Source organism: Seriola aureovittata, chromosome 13, assembly GCF_021018895.1.
Source record: "Seriola aureovittata isolate HTS-2021-v1 ecotype China chromosome 13, ASM2101889v1, whole genome shotgun sequence".
NCBI classification, from domain to species: domain Eukaryota; kingdom Metazoa; phylum Chordata; class Actinopteri; order Carangiformes; family Carangidae; genus Seriola; species Seriola aureovittata.
The window spans coordinates 14,250,942-14,272,439 of NC_079376.1; the positions used below are offsets into that span (position 1 = coordinate 14,250,942).

A 21,498-nucleotide genomic window follows, 5' to 3' on the forward strand; every position below is an offset into this window, starting at 1 on the left:
TAGATATAAGAAGGCCAGAAGTGAATAATTTGACAGTTTCTGCGTCACACCCCAAGTATTATTGATTATTGGTGGATTGCATGCACTGGACTAGATGATGATGGAAAGCAGCCCTTCAGTCATTTAACTCTTTACTGTTACTGGTTTCAGAGCAGCTGAGCAAACTGTTTCATCTGTCAGACATGTTTGTGGTTCGCAGCATTGGATTGTCCCTGCAGTACAGTTTCTAACCTGCAGAGTGTGCTATTGCTTAAAAGCTTAACAAAAAAGCAGACCTAATATTTAGTGTTTATTGTGACGCTGAAGGGCTAAGTGTAAAGTAAGTTAGTGTGATCAACACAGAGCAAAAACAGATGTAATGCATCTTTCTTATTGGCAACCTTTCTTCTTAAAAGTTTATTTCATTATTTTTTCCGCTTTCACATAGAAAAAGTAACACAAGCAACACTTCCACGATACATAGGTTCTGCACTAACCAACTTTTCCATTTCCTCTGCATCTTCCTGCTGAAAATGAACTCAATCGTAACAAAGCCAAACATTTAACAAGCAGAATGTTAATGCAAAGAATGGCTTAGGGTAGTGTGCGTGCATTTTCTGATGAGTGTATTTCACATATGACCACATATAGAATACACACATTTTGACTGTACAGAAAATTAACTATCAAAAGAGAAATCCACCCATCACCTCGAGTGTTTCATATAATACAGGTTAAGAATTCGTAAACAGAACAGCTGCTGCTTACAAAATGCATTCTAAGAGATTACAACTACTGCTGAATAGTAATCTAGGATGTGATTCATGTACAGGGTGGCTTCCATCAACAGCTACTCAATCAATTATTTGGATCATAAATACCCCTGTACCTCCACCAATCAGTCCATCACTTAGGACAGAAGAATATGATGAAACACTGTAGGCACAGCAGGCTTTTCATACTTACATTATATACACTTTCTTAAACCTTCTGTTTGACTTTGGATAATAAAGACTTACCAAGGGTTATGCCCTGATAATAAAAGACAAAAAACAAAAACACCTTTTCTTCTGGCTGAGTAAACCAAACATTCTATATAAAAAAAAAAAAACATTTTTAAAGTCATTAAATGTCATAGCACAAAGTTAACCCCAACTGATTATGTGAAATAATAATTTTAATATGAAGCACAGAGGCTGCTCAGTACTGTAAACCCTGCACCAGAATTCTTTGTCCTTTATGGATTGAGCAAAGTGACTTTAACACCACAGTGGCAGTTCAACTTAGCTCCTCAGAGCTGCCAATCTCGACTGCATTGCTTCAATGTCCTCCTCCGATTCATCCTCTGAAGCTGCCGTGGCTCCAGATGGCTCCATCTCGGGCAGGGCATCTACAACTTTGCTTGGTGCTTTGCCAAGGGCACCTAACAAAGCAAAAATGATCATGAAACAAAGTTTCCATGTTATCAATTTGCGGTATATTCTAATCTGCGGTTCAGCTTTAAATTCTTAGAGATGTTAGACATCAAAGCCTTATTATAAAATAAGAAAGTAACAAGGAACTGTCATTTAGTTTAACAAATCTCTTTACCTGCTGTGATCTCAAAGAGGATCTTGTCAACTTCCTCCTCTGCTGCTTCCTCCATCTCCTCTCCATCTTCCATGCTCTCAAATGTGTCTTCCAGCATTTCCTCAATGATACCAGCCTGAAATATGAATATGTGTACATGATGCCATGGTTTAACTACTTTTTCATTGAAAGAAACAAAGGTAGAAGGTTTTCTGAGTCAGCTGCAGAGTTACATTTATTGTAGTAACCTGACTGTAAATTTCTATTTATGTTGGATGGTGCTGCTGACCTTCATCATCTCCTTTGATAGATCCCTCATTGTGGCCTGAATCTCTGGGATTTTGACTAAGCTCTGCATGGCTTTCATGACTTCTGTGCTCTTCTGCAGGGCCCCGGCCACACGCAGTACAGCTAGAAACACACAAATACATTCCCTTCACTGACAGTGCTGAGAAGAACATCAACTTGATAAAAGTGCAGAGTATTCTACTGATGAAAGAAAAGAATTTAAGATTTTCCCTTGTGTGATGACCCAGCTGCTGTACTCTCAAACTCACCAAGCTGATTCTTCATGCTGAGTAGCACAGAGTTCATGTGGGCTTTGGAAGCATAAAGTTTTGTAACAGCTCGTTTTGACTGAATCATCTCCTTTGCGAGAATCACACACACATCCTTCTGGCCCTTTTTGGCAGCATCTTTGATGGATCTTTTAACTTTTTCTTCTTCCCTTTGAATGTCTGAAACACAAGGGGATGTCATTACTTACAACACACACACACACAAAAAAAATCTATTTATTTATTAGGGCATAGACTGCAGTGTATAATTATTCATTTGTTAACTATTCAACAGTTCAGATTTACCACTGTACTGAGACACTGCCTCTAATAATTATATTTTTCTAGTGGAATTATTTAATTTGACACCTCTCTGGCCAATAAGATAACTCAGTAGTTGTCATGTCAACTCAATGTGTTTTAATTTCAAAGTGTCCTTCTGAGGTTTTGCTTCAAGATATTCTAATTACTGTAATTATTTCATCCATTTGTTTTCAAATAGTTAATTGCTAAATTAAATTCAGACTGATTTAGAAACTGAATGGAAGTAGAGCTATAAATTGAATACACATTTAATGAGTATTATACTATTTATCTATCTATTAGATATTTACAGTCGTTCTCTGATAGTGTCAAATGCTGACTGTATCTTACCTCGAATTTGTCTGTCAATCACTCTCATTTCCCTCCTGATTTTCTGAGACCATTCATTGATCTAAAACGACACATTGTGTTGTTACAAGCTGCATTATTATTACCTTAACAGTTACAGTATGCATGTAATGTCTCAACATATGTGGAACATTAGACCAAAACAATGTATGACATATGTATAACAGCTAAATCATGATGTCAGCTGAAGCGAACCAAATCAGGGTTTGTTTACACTGACTGACAGCATACTTGTGCTAGCTTGTATGCTAACTAGCTATCTCTCAAATACACACGCCAAAATAACACTGACCGGTCGGCTGATGAGCCGTATAAACAAACTTGTAACGTTAGAAACGGTAGAAATAACACAGTTTAACGTGACAGGGAGTGTTGTCTTTTGTTTAACAAGAATAACGTCAGCTATTCAACTAGCAAAAAGTAGCAACAGTTTGAACGAAGCTGAGTTACACTGACAGCTAACGTTAGCAAGGTTAGCTAAAGGCTTTGTCGTTTTTTCTTACTATGGACAAAACAAGAAGACAGTCCTAGTCTTCAGCTGTCAGTACTCACCAGATCTTTTGGTGGTTTCTCCGGTGTTCTGCCGAACAGCCCCATTGTGACAATCGAGTTAAATGCCGAGCTAAACTATCTGACTAAAATTAGCTGGTTAGCTCAGTTTGGTCAACTAGCACTTCCTGCTCCCAGGCCCGTCGGGCTGAGTACGAACATGAAGGAACAGTCAGTCCCTCTTCTCCTCAGCAAGGAAGCAAATGTTCAAGTGAGGCTGAGATCCAACCAGACACCGTCAGTACAAAATGTCTTAATGGTAAACTATTTTAACATAATAAAGATTTTACATAAAGATTTAACCATTTATGGGGCATTTTTGACCCGTAAAAAAAATCAAGAAATCACTAATTAGCCTTCACTTTCACAACTAAAATTCTAATTTAATATACCTCTAATTATACTGTGCCTAGTAATAATAATTGAATATATCCTTTACATTTCAATCTGAAATGTAAAAACAGATAGACCAAACAGGAAAAGCCCAGGTGTTAGTAATAAAATTAATGACAGGAGAATTACATCAAGGCCTATGTCAAATTATAATTTGTGAAAAGTCCTGTGTCTACAGTGTTAATTGTTCCTCTCTGTACAATAAAAATAACTGGAGAGTCAGGAAGATGCCAGTCAAGCACAATCTATGCACAGCCACACAGTCCTGAGAAGAGGTCTGATGTGGAAGGCTGTGAAAACACCCATGTTGGTGGACCATGCCTGTGTAGAGACTGTGCAAGTAGTCGACTTGATCTAAATATTTTCTCCACCATTTCTAAAACCTGTTTAAAGTGCAGCATTGTAAATTAACCATGGTCCATGAGAATCCATTATATGCAACTAGAGACACACACCTGTTCTTGTTCAATTCTCTCCCCTTTACCTTTAAGTAATCTGCCTAGCTTCTAGATTCTCAAACCTCCTGGAAATTTGAATTATTTTAAGTTGAAATTTAGATTAATTTGAAATATCAAGGCCTACCAGACATTTTTTTTTAATTTTCCTGAAACTGCAAAATAGAATTTCACACTTCAACCATGTTTCTAAGACCTGGCCCTTGTCTGCCACTTCTTATGTAGCCTATGGATTCAAATGTCCAAATCAAATTAACTAATTGCGTTTACAGTTATTGAGTAAAAATTTTCAGGTTCAGGAGTATTTGTCTTTAACTTTCTACTGCACTTTCCAACATTTCCCAAGGAAATAATGCACATACGTTTTACTCCATTACATTTATCTTCAGTTATTGTTACTTTACAGATGATAAACTTTCATTCAAAACATCTGGCCAATTTATGAAATATGTTACAGCATTATATATATATATATATATACATATACTTTTTATTTAAATACGCCTTTCTTGGCACTCAAGGACACCGTACACAGTTTGACAAATTGAGATTAAAAACACATTAAGAAGAAGCAACAATAAAAATGAAATATAAAAATAAAAACAATACAAAAGTGACAGAGCAATTGGCATCATATATATATATATATATATATATATATATATTTCTGGTTGTCAACAGTTCTCATAAAATATAAATTATGTATTTTAGTAACATTCTGAAAGGGGCATTTACTCATAGGAAATTGTCAGACCACACCTGTGTTACTATGTCGAGGACTTTTTACCTGGCTGAGAGCTTTCAGGCTGCATTTTCTTTCAAACTGTGTAGCACTCCTTGCAAGCTCCACATATTAATTGGGCATCTGTAAAGCTAATTCAACAGATATTACAGTAATGTGTATCCATCGGTGCGGGAGGACGCGGGATAGACGGAGAAACTCTACCTGACAGGTTAAATTGGGGGCAAAAATGTATGTGAAGCCACTGCTTGTGACGTATTCTACGGTCTCCTTTCCAGGGGATTCTAGATTATTCTGTTATCGATTGGTTGTGGCACCAATCACGTAAGGACAGTGGGTGTGACGCAGCCAATCATAGTCGTGTGGGGGAGGGCGTAAGGATCATCCTCTGTCAGAGCCGCTGGGTGATGTTAGGGCCGCCTAGGAGTGGGAGAATCCGCTCTGGACATCATTGCTACCCGGGATTACTCTGAATGAGTTTGCTATAAACAGCTTGACTTACATAACAGCTAGTAATTCAGTTAGTGCACCCGCAGCTAGCTGTCTCGTATATTCCTAAAGCAAGGGACACGCTGAATTACATTTCATTTTGGAATATACCGTCATTGTATATATATATATATATATATTATTTTTTTGTCAAGTGTCAAGTGCTGTCGTTGCGGAGCATTACTTGCAAGAGGTGAATTTAAGAGCGTTCATTATGTCAGTGGTAGGCATTGATGTGGGTTTCCAAAATTGTTACATCGCTGTGGCGAGGAGCGGTGGCATTGAAACCATTGCCAATGAATACAGTGACAGATGCACACCGTAAGTACAAATATTTACAGACATCATCACCGTTTATTGTGGTCTGGCTGTGCGTTTGTTACGCAATGTTTGCGACTGGAGGCGCACTGGCTGAGCGGTGACGGCACAGAGGCCGCGGGGATGTTGGTGGTGGTGGTGGTGGTGGTGGTGGTGATGGTGATGAGGCCTGTAACTACTGGTTTATTCACCGTCACAGCAGGTTACCGTAGGTCAAAATGTCGCATGTTGCTTTATGAAGTGACCCTCTCTTCTCACAGACAGCTTGACATGTCTCCTGACAATCACCTTGGTGCTGCGCAGTGCGCCTCAAAGTTAGCCGTGATCAGCAACTTAAACAAGGCTATGTAGCATTTTAACATGTCAGTATACTGTGTGCTCCAGAAGAGCACTGAGTACATAGGTTTTGACATGACATGGCGACAGTGCGTCTATTATGGCCTGCATAAAAGCTTCATCCTTGCTGCCTTCCAGGACCAGCCCACAAATAACCGTGATTTAAATCCAAATGAAATTGTTTTATTTATAGAGGATATAATGAATGAACTCATATTACAATACTGAGAAATTTCTGTTTCTGGAGGGACATTTTGCATGCAAACTGAAATGCATGTGCTGCAGCATCATGCAAACACGGATGTGCAGCTGGAAAGGAGGCTGAGCATTGCACCTTTAAGTGAGAAGGGATATTTTTGTGGCAAGGTGAAACTAGGGAGTGACTGCCAATGTGAAATGGATCCCTAAACCCTGTATGAACAGAAGCATTCATCTTTGTCACAACAATGATTTTGTTGTCTGTCTGCTAAGAGACGAGTTAAATGAGATTAGTAGGTGATGCTTTTTTATGTATCCATTCATTGGATGGGATTAGCTAACTTTTGAAGGTGAACTCTTCTGTCTCACTGCCCTAGTTTGTGGTTCTTCCTCAGACTCCCTTGTGAAATTTGCTTGATTGAAATCTGCCTCTCATCATCACACGACATGTGATTCTGTCTGCAACAGTCCGTCAATTACAGTTGTGCTTTGTCTGCCACATCTGTTAACAGGATTATTTCTGTTGTAGCCACCCTAATTTGCTGATGTGTTTGTCTTTCATCAAGGGCTTGTGTGTCTTTGGCCTCCAAAAACCGCATGATTGGAAATGCAGCCAAGAGTCAAGTAAGATCATCCATTTGTCAGCAATCAGCAGTTTGTCTTATTTCTGTAATAAAAGAAACATTACACATTGAAATACTGTCACTGTAGTCCATCATTCTTACAATTCACATTTACAAAGCAACTTCTATGAAACACGTCTTTATCAACTATATGTTCTTATCGCAGGTTATAACTAACTTCAAAAATACAGTCCATGGCTTCAAAAAGTTCCACGGCAGGGCATTTGATGACCCATTTGTCCAAGCAGAAAAACCCAAACTGCCTTATGGCTTACATAAGCTGGCCAATGGAAACACTGGAATTAAGGTAAAGCACTGTACAAATGTCTAGCATGTTCTGTTTCACTGCTTTCTGTGTGTTCCCCCTTTCTCTCTGACCCTGACCATTTTCTGCTGTCATTGCACACCTTTGTTCCTTTAACTCAGCCATGACACTGACCATGATAAGTGAGTGGGATTCACAGATGTTTGTTTTTTTTGCTGTAATTCATCTCCAAACAACTTATTGGCTCTATGATTAATATGCTTTACTCTCTACCTTTTAATTAGCCCTGAGGGTCCTAATTATATAATGTGTACAGGTGCGTTATTTGGACGAGGACAAAGTGTTCACAGTCGAGCAGATCACAGGGATGCTACTCACCAAGCTGAAGGAGACGTCAGAGAGCGCCCTGAAGAAGCCTGTGGTGGACTGTGTCATCTCTGTGAGTGAGGGAAGACAGACAATCATCAACATAATTCACAAAGTAGTTCCATGAAACATATTGATTCATGCACTGTCTTACAGGTCCCAAGTTTCTTCACAGATGCAGAAAGACGATCTGTGTTTGATGCAACTCAAATCGCAGGGTTGAACTGTTTACGGCTAATTAATGATACCACAGCAGGTCAGTGTTCCTGGATGAATTGGTGATAGTGAAATTTCTGGAATGGGGCCATGGGACTAAGGTGTAAGGACACTCAGCTTTTGTGTTACCATAACAATAAAATATACAGGTACACAGTTCAGACAGTACTTCACCACTTGGTTTGACCTTTTACTTAAAAAAAAACAACCTTGTTTCTTATGAACAGTGGCTTTGGCCTATGGGATCTACAAACAGGACCTTCCTACTCCAGAAGAGCGGCCTAGAAATGTGGTATTTGTGGACATGGGACATTCATTATTCCAGGTCTCAATCACGGCCTTCAACAAAGGCAAACTCAAGGTTAGCATTTGATCTTTTTTCCGTCTCTATCCATACTCAGCACATGTAACTTTAAACTCTGAGCTCAGTGTCAATTTGGTCCGTCAGGTCCTTGCCACAGCATTCGACCTGTACCTCGGTGGGCGCAATTTTGACGAGGCGTTGGTAGATTACTTCTGCGAGGAGTTTAAGGGCAAGTACAAGCTCAATGTGAGGGACAACCCGAGGGCTCTGCTGCGGCTGCACCAGGAGTGCGAGAAACTAAAGAAGCTCATGAGTGCCAACTCCTCCGACCTGCCCCTCAACATAGAGTGCTTCATGAATGATATCGATGTTTCCAGCAGGATGAACAGGTACGAAATATCTTCAGTTGTTTTCTTCACAATGATTGTATCACAATTGTGAACATTTTTGTGTAGTATCGTAATTGTTTTTTGTTCCTTCACTTGTAATCCACAGGGGCCAGTTTGAAGACATGTGTTCTCAATATCTGATGAGAGTAGAAATGCCTCTGAAATCAGCCCTTGAACAATCAAGTATGCACCTCAAATTTGGTTGAATTTACTTGTTTGTATAATATATAAATGAAGAGTCGACTAAGTCTCTTGTGTGTTTTTATGGCAGAGCTAAGCCGGGATGATATTTACGCAGTGGAGATAGTTGGAGGAGCCACGAGAATCCCTGCTATCAAAGAGAGGATCGCCAAATTTTTCTGCAAAGACGTCAGTACCACACTCAACGCAGACGAAGCTGTAGCGAGAGGCTGTGCACTTCAGGTACGATTCTACTCTGACACCAATAGCTAATATTATGCACCAGTGCAGGCACTGTATACAATTTCTGTGGTTCACAATATATAATGCAGTAAATGTGCCCTTTGTGCGATGTGTGTGCTGATTGTATGGGTGTAGTGTGCAATTTTGTCTCCAGCGTTTAAGGTGCGTGAGTTCTCCATCACTGATGTGGTTCCCTTTCCCATTACTCTTCGCTGGAAAACACCAACAGAGGATGGATTGGGGTAACTGACACTCTTACACTTAATGAGCCATATCAGACAGTAACACTACACAAAACAAGACAATATATTTCTCTGTAGTCATTCCTGCACATAGTAAATCAAGCTAGGTCAGCCAGCTTGAAGATACAGGATGTGCTGACTGTGTTGACTTTCCGCAACCTGACTTTGCTTTTACTTTTTCTGCATTTTTTTTTTTTTTTTGCAGAGAGTGTGAGGTGTTCAGTAAGAATCATGCTGCTCCGTTTTCTAAAGTGATCACCTTCCACAAGAAGGAGCCCTTTGACCTTGAAGCCTTCTACAGCAGCCCTCAAGATCTCCCATACCCAGACCACAGGATAGGTACTGGTTCCCATTCTGCACTCAGCTAGTGACCCACTGATTAGTCCTCCCTGAGTTCTGCCCACACAGAGGCAGATCTGCAGATTTTAGGATGTAAAACTATGAGGATATCTGGCTTTTAGCAGCTACACGAGTCTACAGAAGGAGAGGTGATTGATGCATGTGCCCTAAGTAGTTTCTCTAGGTGGCCCATTGTGTCCCTGGAGGGATCTACAACCTGGATGGTAATTAGGAATGAGTCACAGTGTCCCACAGATGGGTCCTGTCTGCGCGTAGACTTGTGTGGAGGGTGTGCGACCTCAGTTACGTTATGTCTGTCTGTCCGTTAAGGGATTATGTTGAGGACCTGTAATCAAAGATCTTTAACAGACCTCTAATTTTTGTTTCCATCTGTTCCCAGGATGTTTTTCAGTACAGAATGTGGCTCCACAGCCAGATGGAGACAGCTCTAAGGTGAAGGTCAAAGTGCGAGTCAATGTCCATGGCATCTTCAGTGTGTCCAGCGCTTCTCTGATTGAGAAGCAGAAAGGAGAGGGAGAGGACATGCAAATTGACTCTGAGCCACTGGTGCAGAATGAAGGCAGAGCTGAGGATCAGGTGAGGTGATTTTTGCCACAGTTGCTGTAGTGATGACAAAGTCAGGCTGTCAGTGTTGTTTAGATAGTTTAGTTATTAGAAGATCATATAAATTTGTGTAATGTACAGTAACTGTTTCTATTGCTTTTTAAAATATAATTTAGATGTCAAATACTGTGGTATTTAATGTAATCTGGCTTGATTAAAAGAAGCTGAATGTGCGTTGTGTGTCAGACCAAAATGCAGGTGGACCAGGAAGGCCAAAGTCAGGGGGATCAGCAGAACGAGGAAAACAGTTCCTGCAGTAAGGTCAGATGGGTTCGAATTTTAGGGATGTCATTCTATTTTCTTTTTAAACCAATATCAGTATCATGTGTTTTCCTGTCTGTATCAATCAGTGTTGATAGTAAAAATGCAGACAAAATAAAGACATTTTTCACTTTTCAGACGTGCCTTTCCTGAGATGAATAAGTGCTTTTACAAAATGATTCTTCTTCTTTTATTATTTTATATGTAGAAGATTTGACAGTTAAAAATAAGTAATGCCCTCCTAGAAAAAAATGGTTGGTTTTCTGGTTTCCGAATCCAGGAGGGTGCCTCTGGGGAAAAGCAGGACCCAGCAGCGGGGGCAAGCAAGCCCAAAGTCAAGGTGAAGAGTGTTGATCTGCCCATCCTGGCCAACAACATTCGACAGCTCGACAGTGATGTCCTTAACAACTTTGTGGATTATGAGGTGAGTGCTCCTGATGGTCACTGGAAAAGTCATGGTCAGACTGAAACGCTGATTACCTGAGCACTACTGGATAGAGAGGAGTTAACCCTTGATTTATGTATAATATAATGTGCTGTGTTTGTCCTATTGTCATCTGTGATTGTTTCCCATGGTGGCTTAAAGAATACTACTATTGCCATTATTTCATTCTAGCACTTTCTAAGCGCTGATTGTTTCAAGAGGGAGTCACAGTGTTTGTTTAATGGTTACTAATTGGCCTAATCTGTGTTTTGGTGGGATTGTGTGTTCCACATATCGCCTGCTGTTCAAATCCAATGTTCTCCTAACTAAATGACTTTATTGTAGGTAAATGTAACAGTTTTAGATCTGTGTCTTTAGGCCGTTAGACACGCAGCTCAGATCTTAATATCTTTTGATTTTGAGATTAAATTAAATTTTGTAATTACCAAGCATTCTGAATCTTTACAGGCCAAATGATTATCTTTAAAAAAGTGCACCCATTTCAACATATTTATTGGTGAAAATATAATTAGTATTCCAAATCTATACCCTCTCATGTAACCGGTATCCTTGTGTAAACCACAACACACCGTGTCAGAAAGGTTTTTAATATCATTTTTGATGTCACAGTTTTCTGATTCTACTTGGATTACATTATATTTTATTACTTCTGTGACTGATACCATATCTTATTTTTTGACCCTTAGAAGAATATTTTTTGTGTGTTTTTTTCCCCCTCACAGCGTCAGATGATTGTACAGGACAAATTGGTGAAAGAGCTGAATGATGCTAAAAATGCTGTGGAGGAGTATGTATATGATCTGCGGGACAAACTGTGTGGGATCTATGAGAAGTATATCACAGAGGAGGTAAGTGGTGCTTGCTTAGATACTTTCACCTTGACGTAGTAAAGGGTAGTGTAATTTAGAACCTGTGCGGCTGTACTGTAAAATGACTGTATTTAATATTTGTTTTATGTTTTGCCCTTACTGACAGGACGGTAACCGGTTGACGCTGATGCTGGAGGACACAGAGAACTGGCTGTATGAGGATGGGGAGGACCAACCCAAACAAGTCTACGAGGAGAAGCTAGATGCACTCAAGGTTTGTCTTTATCTGTATCAAGGAAATTTCTATTTTCAATTTCAGATTTTACAAACTAGAAAAAGCTCGAAACAAAAAGCTTAACAACTTAACCGAAAGACATTTTAAATATTTCTAAGTTTTGAAAGTGACATGAACTATCAGCATTAACATAAACTGTATTGTTTTCCAGAGGCTGGGTCAACCCATTCAGGATCGGCACAGAGAACATGAGGACAGGCCGAGGGCTTTTGAGGAGCTGGGAAAGAAACTGCAACTCTACATGAAGTTTGTGGATTTCTATAAGCAGAAGGTAAATCCTTTTTATCTAGTGATATGCTGCTTTGTAATAAAAAATGAAATAGTGTATTTTAAAGATTGTTTTCTTTAAGTGTCATAATAAAACTTCTGTTCTGTTGCTGAATCGTGGCTGTCTATCTGACTTTCTAAATGTTTGTGTCATATGAACACTATTTCATAGATAGAACCATAGAGGTGGATTTATTTATGTTGTAGAAATGAATGAAGTAGAGACCTCTAAAATGAATGTTTCTTGTCACCAACTTTCTCCCAGGATGAGCGATACCTACATTTGAGCGCAGAGGAAATGAGCACTGTGGAGAAGTGTGTGAATGAAAGCATGGGCTGGATGAATAGCAAGATGAATGCACAGAGCAAACTTGCCATAACTCAAGATCCCGTTGTTAAAGTAGCAGACATCATTGCCAAAATACAGGTATGTGAATGACTATTTAAGATTGTATTATTCCTTCAGTTAGCTGTGATGAAATCTGCTGACATACTCTACACTTATTGCTCACCAGGAACTGGATAACGTATGTAACCCAGTGATGAACCGGCCGAAGCCCACGGTGGAGGAGGCCCCCGAAGTGAATGACCAAAACAGTGGAGCTCATAATGGCCCGACAGCCAAGCAAGGAGCAGAAGGGAAGGGAGACGCAAAGGGAAACCAGCAGACAAAGCCTGGTGCAAAAGAGATGGAGGTGGACTGAAATCAGTGTCTGAAAAGCACCCTCTGCAACCATCACTGCGTTTACTATCACTGACCATTTAGACAGTAGAAACATCTATACATGGGACCATTTCTCAATCCTCACCAGCCACTTTTGTGGATTTGTTTTTTTGTGCCCCTCTTTGGACTTTACCTTTTGAGGTTTTTGTTTTCACCCTTTCATAATTATGTGTGACAATGATGTGCTTTATTCTCTCAAAGGTTTGACATACTTAATAAATGAAAGAATAATGCAATAGATTAAACTCTGATTCTGACGTAAAACTGTTTTCCTCTGTACCATGGCAAGGTACGCTTTGTGTTTGCATTCCATGTGTCTCATAAATGTCCAGTACCAGCGGCAACTCCTCTCACTCAAATAGTAAGTGCTGTCCAAACAGTTGCTATTGCGGAACTATTAGTTTGTATGCAATAATACAAATTATATATATTTGTATTCAATGAGTATGATATGATGTCCATGTTTAGAAACTGTAAATACTATTTTAGTAAATCAAAACAGCCAGCATGTACATAAAGGACACATTCCTAGTGTTAACAATGGCAATGCTTGATACACCAAATCTCTTTAGTAAGTGATTGGTTACCTATTCCCTTTTTTTGTTTTCTTGCGTTTTTCCATATTTAAGTCATGGGAATTAAAGATGGCAAAAATAAAAACATTTGCCTGTGAGACAAAATTTCTTTGCTCTGAAATTATTTAATTTTCAGCAGCTGAACCTGAAAGAAATTGGCCTAATCTATGCTGTATCATATGTCTTGAGTCCTGGGATCAGGACGGCTCAAACATAAAGGCAGTAGAGTTTATGTACTGAGATTTGCAAAAAGTACAAGATGAGAGGGACCCTGGTTGCCTCTTTGCCTACGAAACAATAATTGTGACTCTAAAAATCACATTTGTCTGCAGAGAAGAACTAAACGTCTGTGATTGCACAGACACAACCTTTGTGTCATTTTTAGACTCTAAAATTAAAATTAATCTTCAAGGCATAATGTGTATAGAGCCCCAAAGTGTTCAAAATTAAATAAATACATGAGACGTTATGAAATAATTGTGTGATTGACAACAGGCAAAATGTTTAATGCAACCAGGACATTATGAAATAATCCAATATATATTTAAAACTCAGCTTCTTTATATTACATGTTATTTCATCCTCTTTCTTTTAACACAAAGAGAGTTTGTTGCTGGCCATTTTTATTTAATTTCAGCTGTTTTATTTCACATGCCATTTTGTTCCAAAGATTTTCATTTCATAATTCTACATCTCAAGTTTTTATCAAGACAAGACAAACATGACAAACATAACTGACAGGGTCAGTTATGTGACTGAAGAGACAAGCAATATTTAGTCAATTAATTTTTTAATCGATTGACAGATAAGACAGGTAGTCCATTTCTCATGAAGGTCATGTTTCAACCGGATATATCAAATGTGGTTTCAGCCCCTTGAATGTTAGGATTTGCTGCTTTTTTTGTTGTTGCATATCATTCACTGAATATTATTTGGGGGGTTTGAACTGTTGGTCAGAGAAAACAAATCACAGACATGTTGGACTGTGATGGGTATTTCTCATTATTTTTGTACATTTAATGAGACCAAATTATTAATTGATTAATCAAAAAATAGTCATCAGATTAATGAATGAATGAAAAAAAGTGTTAGTTGCAGCTCTACCTGAAATAATAATTCATTAGAATGAGATGAGTTTCAAAGATTTATTGAATTCGTTCACCATGTCATGGTTATATTAAAGATTTTGTTTGTATGCTGCACTCATCTCATTACTTATTTCATATTACATCATTTAATTATTACATTTGGAACATTTTGAGTCTCATTAAAATGAATGGACAACCTGCTCACATGTTCAGACTTGAGCATGTGAGCAGAATCTAAGCCTGTAACCTGGATACATATATACCATCCACTTTACTGACTTTACAAACTGAAACGTCCAAACTTACTAAACTAAGACGACAGGTATGAAACTTTAAGTATGAGCACACTTTTATAAATGATAAAAATATTAGTCCAACCACCAGCGACTGCAAGTGTGGACCCTTAAAGGGGGCGTGGTAAATCCTGACTGTTGTCATGTGACGTAGCCGGAATGACGTAGGCAGAGGAGTAACGGGCGCATATATTCAAAATGGAAGAAATGGCAAAGTTTTGGAGGGGAACACCAAAACAACATTTATTTGCCCTCTGAGAACTCCTGTACCGACTATCGATGCACTCTGCCGATCGAAGGACATTTTAACAAACCTGCATGCGCCTGCTAGGCGAAAACAGGCACGATGAGTGTTTCGATCGGAGACAAAATTGAGGTGAGTTCTTTTGTTTGGCTAACGCCCACAAGCTAACTTCAAACGGGTTAGCTAACTGAGGCTGATCAATGTATATTTGACGTTAACGCTGGCGGTGAAATTGGCTGATTACCGGCGAGTTAAACGGTGTTTGTCGGAACATAATAACGTTTAAAGTTTGATACATTTAACTGAAATGTTCATATAACTGAAATGTATCAAAATTTTAACTGTCCGCTAATACTGTACAGTACTAAATTTAATTAGCCAATAACGTTAGCGTTACATTAATTTAGGTTTCATCTGGTTTGTTGTTTCATATGGCTTGAAAGCGGTCGTTTTATACTTAAACATTTGCTATTATCTTCATTATTATGACTGTCAGTGTTGGCAGTGTTATCAGCAGTCTCGGTGCCTGGGCGTGTAACCTTACCTCGGCTCTCTCGGGGCAAACTGTTGTTTCTCCTCAGTGCGTCAGTTTGGTAACCCAACATGCTGCTTGGATACGGCGACAAGTGGTCCTTAGCGGGAGCACAGCCGGGATAATTAAAGGTTTTGGTTGGCCATATGACAGCGTCAGGTGTTGGTGGCTTGTTTGACAGTTAACGTTTGTTGTGGGAGGATTTCTCCTGTGTGAGGTCGTTAGTGGCAAGATTGTCTGTTTCATTGCACATCCAGCATGTCGCAGGCTAGAGGGACGATGTTTGATCATCTTATTCAACATTTCTTCCAAAATCTTTCTGCTGACATCCAAGCCAGCAGAGATGAGGAGAAATGTTTGTCTTATACTCAGGAGCTCAGGATCGAGGTATCATGCTTTTTAAAGATCCTGTCTGTCCTGGGATCAAGCAGAATTATTCTCTAACCTGAAATCGTAGTTATATTTCTCTATAAATACAATTTATCGCTTGTAAAACTCGATGTTTATTTTTCTTTCTTCTTATCTAGGATTTTAAGGTCCTCACCCTCCTTGGTAAAGGCTCCTTTGCGTGTGTTTACCGGGCAAAGTCAGTGAAGACTGGTCTGGAGGTGGCAATCAAAACGGTAAGAATCCCTCACCCATCATTTATGTCTTTGTTAGTAATAAGAGGTAATTATAACTCGCTTTACCTGTAATGGAGATACTAATAGGGACTGACAGTTGAAGTGTGAACTGGAACTCTTGGGTTATTAGACCTTAGTTGCCTCCCATGGGAATCTTGTGGTCCCTCAACTCCCCACAAACAAGCTCTGAACAGTTAAGTGTCTTTGTGGGTGACAGATTGACTATTAGCCATATGACCAACCACCATGCAGAAGCACTGTACAACATTACGTGTTGATGATATGAGTGGCAGGTGTGTAATTATCTTTTTTGTTCCTGTCTGCAGATTGACAAAAAAGCAATGCACAAAGCTGGTATGGTCCAGCGTGTGACAAACGAGGTGGAGATTCACTGCAGATTGAAACATCCTTCAATACTTGAGGTAACGTTTGCTGGACACAACAAATTTCATTTTACTGTAGGTTATTATTACAGTACATAAAGCCTACTGTGGCACTCATGTATTTGCTCTCTTTTAGTTTAGAATAATAATATTATTTAATTTTAAGCATATATTTTCTCTGTAAAATGTAAAGTATGAAAATATAAAGAAATATTACATTTCTAGTCTATGTCGTCAGTGTCTGAGTCTGTATAAGGTTTTGTGTTATTGTTGTCATGGTTATCTATTGTATTTTGTTCAGTGTTATAGTCACACTCCTAATTTTTTCAGCTAAATCTTTTTAATTGTAGGGTTGGTTATCGATATGACTTTAGTAATGTGATGATAATAAATACTGTCTTATATATCATGTCTGTATTTAAGCTGTACAACTACTTTGAGGACAGCAACTATGTGTACTTGGTGTTGGAGATGTGCCACAATGGAGAGATGACCCGTTACCTTAAAGAGCGGAAGATGCCTTTTTCTGAGGACGAAGGTCTGAATAATTTTAGTTAAAAATTAATCATGCATTATGTTGCAGTAAATGTTTGTCATTTTTGAGAACTGCCTCTCTTTAAATTTTTTGTTTTTATTCCACAGCAAGACATTTCATGCATCAAATAGTGAAAGGAATGCTGTATTTACATACTCATGGCATCTTGCATCGAGATCTGACCTTGTCCAACCTTTTGCTGACCAGCAACATGAACATTAAAATAGCAGACTTTGGCCTGGCAACTCAGCTGAAACTCCCGAATGAAAAGCACTTCACCATGTGTGGAACACCCAACTACATCTCCCCGGAGGTGGCCACCCGCAGCGCTCATGGTCTGGAATCAGACGTCTGGTCACTGGGGTGCATGTTCTATGCCTTCCTGATGGGGCGCCCTCCATTTGACACAGACACAGTCAAGCACACATTGTCTAAAGTGGTTCTTGGGGAATATGAGATGCCTCGTCATGTTTCTCTAGAGGCTCAGGACCTGATCCATCAGCTGCTGCAAAGGGACCCTTCCCAGCGGCCCAGCCTCTCTGCGGTGCTGGACCACCCGTTCATGACCCACAGCCTGCTGGTCAGGACCAAGGAGCTGGGGCTGGGGGATGAAGGATCCATGGACAGCGGCATCGCCACCATCTCCACAGCCTGCAACTCCTCCACCTCAGCCAGCAGCAGCACCCGCCTCCAGAGGAGAACCAGGCACATGATTGGCTCTGCCCTGCCTAATCGCATGATGCCCGTTCCATGTCTTCCACGCCAACCCAACAGCGCCTGTTTTGAGGATGGAGACCAGTGGCAAAATCAGCACCTGCAAGACAGATTTTACAGAGAGGGCAGGAGCAGGGTGGTTCATGGTGGAGACAGCGGACAGCCTAATTCTCGATACCTGAGGAGGGCTCACTCGTCAGATCGCTCCAGCTCTTGTGCATCAGGCCAGGGGTCAAGTCACGAGCTGGAGAGATGCCACTCAGAGGAGACTTTGACTAGTGTAGGGAGACCAGTCTTCTCCATGCCCTTCACTCAACACCAATTTCCAGAGAATGGAAGGCTCCCATCTCCTCCAGTCAAGCAGTTAGCAAAGTAAGGAGCTTTTATATTCATTTCTACTCATTTTTCACACTTAACCTGACACTAACAGATTTCCCGTAACTGTTTTTCAGTTCTGGGTATTCATTATCCACACAGACGGCACATACACCAAACCTGCAATTTCACGACCTAGAGGCAGTCACGAACTGGCTCCATAATGATGGTAAATTAAATCTTTTTTGCTTTTTGATTATCAGTGCATGTGAATTAAATCTTCCTTGGTTATTACCAATATAGGGACTTGTCCAGCCACCCCTTTGAACCCAACAGGGTTTCAAAATTATAAATGAATCTTGAAACTCTCTAAACATAATTAAAACCATCAGCTAAACCAAGTCTTTACAAATGTTTTTGTTTCTTTCTCAGGTTCTGGACAGAGGCCTGCAGACAGCAGCACACACAGCAGCAGCAGCAGCTTCCACAGCAACAGAGCACCTCTAGGGGTTCACAATTCCTGGACAGACAAGCCCATGGGGCGAAGTGTGAATCACAACCAGCAACACCTGCACCACCAGCTTTCCTCCAACCCTGACTCATACAGGGAGAATGTACCTGGAGCAGAGTTCCAGCCTCCTCACGGCAGAGAGTTAAAGCTCCCTTCAGCCAAACCCAGTACAGACAAGGAGAAGAAAACGCTGAGAGACGTAGTCCCGCCTCTGTGCGCTTTCAGACTGAAGCCTATCAGACAAAAGACCAAAAATGCTGTTGTAAGATACTGCTCATGTATTTTTATCATCTGTTGATGTTCACTCCTGTGAGAAGCTGAGAAATTTGTAGATATGTAGTTTTATTTTTCTTGTCTTTCATGCAGGTGAGCATCCTGGACACAGGTGACGTGTGTATGGAGTTGTTGAAATGCCAGGGTGGTCAAGAGAGAGTCAAAGAGGTCCTTCGGATTTCCTGTGATGGTTCAATGGTGAGCTCAATGTGTAGCTCTCTGAATATTATTCAATGACTCTTACCTGCAGGGGGTAGTATAACTTGATACTGCACAAGCTTTTTGGCATAATGCAATCTGTATTTTGATAATTATTACTCTTGTAAATGATAGCTTATTATTATTATTATTATCATGATCATTTCCTGTAGGTGACAATATACCAGCCGAATAATGGAAAGGGTTTTCCGGTGCTGGACTGCCCTCCCGCTCCTCCAGAAGATATTCTCATCTGTAGCTATGGGGACCTTCCAGGTATTCTTATGGATGCTTCATACTCAATAAAATAAGCTGGTGTAAAATTAGAAATGATCTTAATGGATATCTTTTTTTCTTTCACAGAAAAATACTGGAAGAAATACCAATACGCCTCCAAGTTTGTGCAGCTTGTGAAATCCAAGACGCCTAAAGTGACCCTTTACACCAAGAATGCTAAGGTCATGCTAATGGAGAACGCTCCCAATGCAGACCTGGAGGTTTGCTTTTATGACGGTGAGTTAATATGTATGTTGAAACATGTGATCCTACTGAGGGGGAAGAAGCACTGTGTTAATGTATAATGCTTCATAAACACATTGCTTGTAGGAGCAAAGACCCACAAGACGTCAGAGCTGGTGCGAGTGGTGGAGAAGAGCGGGAAGTCATACACGGTGAAGGGGGAGGTGGGGCTGAGCGGCCTGAGCCCAGAGAGCAGGCTGTATGTGGAGCTGTCTGATGAGGGCCACAACATGTGTCTGTCACTAGAGGCCGCCATCACAGCAGAAGAGCAGCGCAGCACCAAGAACCTCCCCTTCTTCCCGATCACTATTGGCAGGTGAGAGGAAACTTCTGTCAATCGCATGCTCCATGTTTTTCTGATCTTGTGAGGCTAACGTTTGTTTTCTATACATTATTCCTCCCAGGAGACCTGCCAACCCAGACCCCCCGTGCACATCGTCCCTGCCCTCCCACCCGGTGCCTCCTGATGCAGTTTCACCACCTCAACCTCCACAGATCGCTCCTTCAGTGAGTGTCTCACAACCTTCCACTGCAGGGTGGATGAACAGATGGCTTAGAGGCTTTAACAGGTAGACTGATTTTTGTCTTTGACTGTTTTTAAAATTGTATTTCCAGATGATCTCCTACGACGGGTCTGATTTCACCACAGCAAGCCTGAGTAAGAAAAGCTCCCCGGTGCGACAGGACCTGGTACAAAGCACTGGAAAAGTGGTTAAGTCAATATTTGTGCCCAACGTTGGATGGGCCTCCCAGGTAATTGGTAAATAAATTAACCATATATTCTGTAATCAGCAAAGGAATCGTCTTTGTGATTTTAAAGAGTGGATCTGATTTGTTTATGTAGCTGACGAGTGGAGAGGTGTGGGTGCAGTTCAACGACGGGTCTCAGCTGGTGGTTCAGGCTGGAGTTTCATGTATTACCTACACGTCTCCAGAGGGGAAGATCACCAGGTACGAAACGTGTTGGAAATGTGTTCTGTCACTTTATGGGCTTGTGTGTTTATCAGCTTTATTATCAAGACAGCAGCAGCTGGGGCACAGCCTATTATGTCATAATGAATGTCTTTTGAACAAGCCTTTGTTAAACTAAATGTAAATAAATGTTCGCAGAGCTGTAGGTGTGACTGCTCCACCTGAAACTCAGAAATGTCTGCCTTCTACACAGGTATAAGGAGAACGAAAAGTTGCCAGAGCACGTCAAGGAGAAGCTTCACTGTCTCTCCACCATCCTTGGGCTGTTGGCAAACCCGACAGCACATCATCTACAACCTCAGTAACATGTTAAAAAAAATAAACATCCCAGAAGCACATAGGCCTCGCAGGGAACTGAAAGTAGCATTAGAAACCTTTAAACTGTCTTTTGTCTGGTGTTCTTGTAAATATATCTTTGTGTTGTTATCTTTGTTTTGTTTTGTTTTTTTACATGTACAGAAGACTAAGATTATGAAAATATATATTTTTATTTTAATACAAAACCATTTTGTATAGTGTCAATTGGCCTATTTGGGAGTTTATAAAAGTCTGTCTTTTTTACTGTCTCCAATTCTATGAAATGTTTGATTCATAAATGCTTAAGCAATAAACATCTGGAGGCTGGGTGGAGAATTGCAGCTCTTTGTTTTGCAGTCTTCTCTTTGCACTTTATGAAGGATTTTTTTATTGAAAGAAATTAAAGTATTCAGAGCTACCTTATGATTTTGGTAATATAGAATTTATAAAGACCCAGCTACATGTGGAGAATGTCATTGAAATGTGGAGTAACTTGGTTATGTATGACAGGATGTTACATCTCACTATGTTCAAAGAATTCAGTGGACAAAATAGCCTTTACTTAGATTATCGATGA

The 21,498-nt window shown here is 40.1% G+C and overlaps 3 protein-coding genes across 3 annotated transcripts; 2 read left to right on the forward strand and 1 right to left on the reverse strand.

Annotated features, from left to right (window-relative positions):
• Positions 1 to 365: 365 nt before the first annotated feature.
• On the reverse strand, positions 366 to 3,488 carry chmp3 (charged multivesicular body protein 3). The gene is made up of 6 exons (XM_056393426.1): positions 3,330 to 3,488; positions 2,760 to 2,820; positions 2,106 to 2,285; positions 1,838 to 1,959; positions 1,570 to 1,684; positions 366 to 1,402 (listed from the first exon to the last, which is right to left on the reverse strand). Exons 1-6 carry the CDS (start codon positions 3,372 to 3,374, stop codon positions 1,263 to 1,265), a joined length of 663 nt encoding a protein of 220 aa, XP_056249401.1. The 5' UTR covers positions 3,375 to 3,488; the 3' UTR covers positions 366 to 1,262.
• Positions 3,489 to 5,307: 1,819 nt separating this feature from the next.
• hspa4l (heat shock protein 4 like) lies at positions 5,308 to 13,100 on the forward strand. Its single transcript, XM_056394252.1, has 19 exons — positions 5,308 to 5,726; positions 6,824 to 6,881; positions 7,047 to 7,187; positions 7,462 to 7,584; positions 7,668 to 7,767; positions 7,955 to 8,088; positions 8,176 to 8,420; positions 8,527 to 8,603; positions 8,692 to 8,843; positions 8,979 to 9,085; positions 9,291 to 9,424; positions 9,825 to 10,021; positions 10,235 to 10,309; positions 10,590 to 10,733; positions 11,477 to 11,602; positions 11,730 to 11,837; positions 12,010 to 12,129; positions 12,391 to 12,552; positions 12,641 to 13,100. The coding sequence occupies exons 1-19, from the start codon at positions 5,620 to 5,622 to the stop codon at positions 12,827 to 12,829; spliced, it is 2,499 nt and encodes an 832-aa protein (XP_056250227.1). The 5' UTR covers positions 5,308 to 5,619; the 3' UTR covers positions 12,830 to 13,100.
• Positions 13,101 to 14,983: 1,883 nt separating this feature from the next.
• On the forward strand, positions 14,984 to 21,393 carry plk4 (polo-like kinase 4 (Drosophila)). The gene is made up of 15 exons (XM_056393427.1): positions 14,984 to 15,181; positions 16,109 to 16,204; positions 16,531 to 16,626; positions 17,011 to 17,125; positions 17,230 to 18,208; positions 18,289 to 18,380; positions 18,584 to 18,924; positions 19,029 to 19,133; positions 19,307 to 19,409; positions 19,497 to 19,646; positions 19,740 to 19,968; positions 20,057 to 20,159; positions 20,268 to 20,405; positions 20,497 to 20,603; positions 20,818 to 21,393. The coding sequence occupies exons 1-15, from the start codon at positions 15,152 to 15,154 to the stop codon at positions 20,927 to 20,929; spliced, it is 2,796 nt and encodes a 931-aa protein (XP_056249402.1). The 5' UTR covers positions 14,984 to 15,151; the 3' UTR covers positions 20,930 to 21,393.
• Positions 21,394 to 21,498: the final 105 nt, after the last annotated feature.

Bases quoted from the DNA above. Each gene is read 5' to 3' on its own strand.
- chmp3 (XM_056393426.1), bottom strand. From the start codon at position 3,374: ATGGGGCTGTTCGGCAGAACACCGGAGAAACCACCAAAAGATCTG. The intron at 1,685-1,837 runs GTCAGCAGCACC...TTCATATTTCAG, and splicing joins TATCAAAGGAGATGATGAAG to GCTGGTATCATTGAGGAAAT. The intron at 1,403-1,569 runs GTAAAGAGATTT...TTGCTTTGTTAG, and splicing joins CCTCTTTGAGATCACAGCAG to GTGCCCTTGGCAAAGCACCA.
- hspa4l (XM_056394252.1), top strand. From the start codon at position 5,620: ATGTCAGTGGTAGGCATTGATGTGGGTTTCCAAAATTGTTACATCGCT. The intron at 6,882-7,046 runs GTAAGATCATCC...TTCTTATCGCAG, and splicing joins GAAATGCAGCCAAGAGTCAA to GTTATAACTAACTTCAAAAA. The intron at 8,844-8,978 runs GTACGATTCTAC...GTATGGGTGTAG, and splicing joins CGAGAGGCTGTGCACTTCAG to TGTGCAATTTTGTCTCCAGC.
- plk4 (XM_056393427.1), top strand. From the start codon at position 15,152: ATGAGTGTTTCGATCGGAGACAAAATTGAG. The intron at 18,925-19,028 runs GTAAGATACTGC...TCTTTCATGCAG, and splicing joins AAAAGACCAAAAATGCTGTT to GTGAGCATCCTGGACACAGG. The intron at 20,604-20,817 runs GTACGAAACGTG...CCTTCTACACAG, and splicing joins CCAGAGGGGAAGATCACCAG to GTATAAGGAGAACGAAAAGT.